A 4226-nucleotide genomic window follows, 5' to 3' on the forward strand; every position below is an offset into this window, starting at 1 on the left:
CGATTATATAATTATTCCATGTTCGATAGAAATTTTTTAAAAACTGAAAATACATCAATTTTGTTAAAAACTCGTCTATTTTTTCAAAAATTAATCTTCTTGGTTAAAAATTTATATTTTTTGGTTAAAAATTCAACTATTCACATTGAAGATTCATAATTTTTATTTAAAATTTATCGCTTTGATTGAAAATTTAACTATTTCATGAAAATTGGTAATTTTTGTTGCTCAAAAATATCATTCCCTTTTTTGCGAGAAATGTATTTTTTTTTTTTTTTAGTTGAAAATTGAACTATTTGGTTGAAAATTTGTTGTTTCTGGGAGAAAATCAATCTTCTTAGTTGAAAATTGAACTACATATTTAAGTTAAACATAATTTTAGTTGAAAATTCCTCTTCGCGCTTTAAAATTATTTTTAAAAATTAATATTTAACTAAACCAGTTAAATATTCCATCGTTTTAATTGAAAATTCATCATTTTTATTGAATATATAATTATTTTCTTGATAATTCGCTTTTTCTTTAACTGACAATTCAACTATTCCATTTTTGGTTTAAATTTCACCTTTTTTAATTTAAAAATTCAATTATTTGGTTGCAAATTCGTCTTTTTCGGTAGAATTTTTTTCCTTCTAAATTAAATTATCGAAATAAACATTTTTCTATCTGGAATTTATGGAAAATTCAGTAAATGTGAAATATTACATGTCTATTGGGAATGGTTAAACTGCGATGCGCCACCTGGTGACAAAGATTCGAACTAGAAATAATAGGTGATTTTAAAGATGCATTTTAATTTGCGCATAAAAGTGTTTTAACAATTTTTTTGTGGAGTTTAAAGTACGTGTTGGATAATAAAAATAAGTCTTTATCGGAAACAAAGTGTTTTATATGGAATTTACATCTTATAAAGTGGAAAAATACATTTTTTTACATAAATATTTTTCTAACAAAAAAACAATTATTGTTCACTTTATTGTGATTTTCAAAAGATTCTAAACTTGAATGGACTTATTTTGAAGCAAAAATGAACTCAGAGTAAATTTTTGTTAATTTATACATGAAATATTTACTATTTAAAAAGTCTGATCTAAAAGTTAGGTTAGAATTCGTATTTAAATTTCAATCCTCTATTATTCGTATTCTTGGCATAACATGGATAAAATTGGTTGCTACATGCATTAATATAAAGGTTATTTAAACTTAAAATACATTCAAACTCGCATTAAATAATGAAATAATTGCATTTTTTTTAAAAGCCTATTTCACAAAAATGTCGTTTTCACTCTACAAGATGGAAAATCTATTGTAAAACTATTTTTTAAAATAAATATTTGTTTTTAGTATTGAATCATTGTTTTAAACATAAAAAAAACAACAGTAAAAAACACTTTTATGCAAAAATTACAATACATCTTTAAAATTGTAGCTACTCCTTCTAGTTCCATTTTTCGGCACCAGGTAGCGAAATGGTCGATCAACATTCCCAATACTGATTTTCTTGAATTTTGAAAATAAAATTTGAATTCTCTGCATGGAAATTTGAAAATAAAGTCAGAGTTTTTTAAAAAGAAAAAAAGTTGTTTACGTTCGAATAATATTTGCAGGTCTTTTTATATGTGAAAATTGCAAGCATACAGGGCCCTGGAATGCCTTGGAGAAGTTGCTCTCGCAAAAAAAGTCGAGCAAAATCTTGAAAGACTTGTCTGAACTCGCCCACAGATCAGTTGACAAAGAACAGGACTTTGCCTGTCAATGGAATATCGTGAAAAAGAGTTCTCAAAGTGTTTTGGATATTCCAGAAGAAGACTTTCAAAATATCCTGCGGCAGTTTTCTCTTCCGGTATGATATTTTAATTCTATTCAAATTAAATAAATTAGTTGCTCATTCAATAAATAGTTTGAGAAGCGCAAAAAAGAAATCTTTGCAGAATATAAATGTTTATCAATTTTAAGGATTGTGCATAAACTATGTTACCAATTCTGGGGGGAGGGTGTACACTAAAAAGATCGGTTTCTTGATAATAAATTTTAAGAAAGTTGCGAAAAATTGCCGATTTTTCTCGATTTTTTGTTTAAATTTTGATTTTTGGATACAAAAATTTACTATTTGATTAAAAATGCAACTGTTTTGTTGAAAAAATATATTTTTTGGTTATAAATTGAAACAAATTTGTTGAAATTTGTACTACATTATTTAAAATGCGCCTTTTTGGTTGAAGATTCATCTGTTTCGGGGAAAATCGAACTGTTTCCTTCAAAAGTCGTATTTTTCTTGGCTTGAAACAAGCTTTTTCAAACTGGAAATTTAAATTTTAGTAGAAAATTATTCTTTTTTTGTTAAAAATTCACCAATTCTGTTGGAAATTCGTGCTTTTTAGTAGAAAAATTAATCATTTTCATTGAAAATTCATAATTTTGGCTCAAATTTGAACTATTTTATTGTATTTTTTTTAATATTTTTTTTCATTACATTCAACTGTTTTTAATTTGAATTTAAATATTTTTTGGTTAGAACAGATTTTTAAATTGAAAATTAATCTTTTCTATTTCAAAAATCAACTGTTTGGTTGGAAATTCATTTAATTTTTTTTAGTCCAAATTAAAATAGTTTTTAGTAAAAATATCAAGTATTTGGTTAAAAAATTTATTTTTTTTTAGTTAAAAATTCAAATATTTTTTTTCAAAATTCACCTGCTTATCTAAAAAATTAACTTTGGTTGAAAATCCGTTTTTTTTTTGTGTAAATTAATTTGCTTTTTTTAAAATTCGTCTTTTTAGCTGGAAATTAATTTTTTTTACAAATTCGTCTTTTTTGGTTCAATTAAACTTGTAAGAAACTATTATTGTTTCGTTTTATTTAATTTTTCAAACTGAAAATGTAATTATTCCATTTTTTGTTGCAAAATTATTTATTTTTTGTTGAAAATTTAACTATTTGGTTAAAAGTTCTGATAAAAAATTGATACATTTATACAGGAAATAAATATTAAATTTTTCGTTTAGAATTCATATTTTATTTTTTTCTTCTTATTTTTTTAATTTTGTTTTTGAGAATTAATATGGTTAAATATTTAACTATTTATTTGAAGATTTAACTGTTTGGTAGACAACTTTTTTTTTGAAAATGTCACAGTGTTGAGAGGAAAATTCAAGTTTTTTTTATTGAAAATTCATGTATTTTGTTGAAAATTCGTATTTTTGAGTGAAAAATTAATCTCCTTTTAAAAAATATTCATTTTAGTTGAAAATTAATTTTTTAAACTCAAAATTTAACCAAGCCAGTTGAATATTTCATCATTTTAGTTGAAGATTTATCTTTTCGATTAAAATTTATACTATTTTTTTGAAATAAAAAAAAAATTTATATTGAAAATTAATTTTCCTTGACTGAAAATGTAACTATTTTGGTAAAAAATTCAAAAAATTTTACTATTTACTTGAAAAAATAAATACTTGGTAAAAAACTAACTTTCATTTTATTTGTTTAATATTGAAAATTAATTTTCCTTGACCAAAAATTCTAATATTTTTGTAGAAAATTAAGAAATTTAATAAAAAAAAATTTAATAAAAATTTAATATTGGGTGGAAAATTCAACTGTTTTATAGAAAATGCAAGTATTTGTTGAAAATTCGTCTTTTTGAGTAAAAAATTCATCTTAATTTGAAAAATCTTCATTTTAGTTGAAAATTAATTTTTTAGATTCAAAATTTAACCAATCCATTTGAATATTTCATCGTTTTATTTTTTTTTTAAATCATCAGTTTCATAAAATAATATATAATATATAATTTATTTAGTGGAAAATTCGTGTTTTTTTTAAATTAACATTTTTGGATAAAAATTCATCTTTATTTTTGTTGATTAAAAATATAATTATTCTATTTTTGACCTTAAAATTTAAATTATTTGGTTGAATTTTTTTCTTTCTGAAAGAAAATAAATCTCCTTGGTTGAAAATAAAATTATTAAATTAAAATATTTATTATTTTATTTAAAAATTTATTACTTTGGTTGAAATTTAAAATCTTTTTATGAAAAATTTATTTTTATTATTGTTAAAAATTCATAATTTTCATTCAAAATGTACCTCTTTATTTGAAAATTAATTTTTTTTACTGACAATTGAATTATTTTTGTTTAACATTCCATCATTGTAGATTTAAATTAACATTTTTGCTTTAAAATTAAGCTTTTTTTAGTTTAAAATAAATGTATTTAGT

General features: G+C 21.8%; 1 protein-coding gene across 1 annotated transcript in view; it reads left to right on the forward strand.

Annotated features, from left to right (window-relative positions):
- The window catches only part of LOC117176175 (twinkle protein, mitochondrial), a 26118-nt gene that overhangs the window by 5290 nt on the left and 16602 nt on the right, over positions 1-4226 (forward strand). The window contains 2 exon segments of the mRNA XM_033366272.1: positions 1608-1738; positions 1741-1843. Of these exon segments, the coding sequence (XP_033222163.1) occupies positions 1608-1738; positions 1741-1843 (234 nt within the window).

The sequence above is a fragment of the Belonocnema kinseyi genome, chromosome 7, assembly GCF_010883055.1.
Source record: "Belonocnema kinseyi isolate 2016_QV_RU_SX_M_011 chromosome 7, B_treatae_v1, whole genome shotgun sequence".
Classification (NCBI taxonomy): Eukaryota; Metazoa; Arthropoda; class Insecta; order Hymenoptera; family Cynipidae; genus Belonocnema; species Belonocnema kinseyi.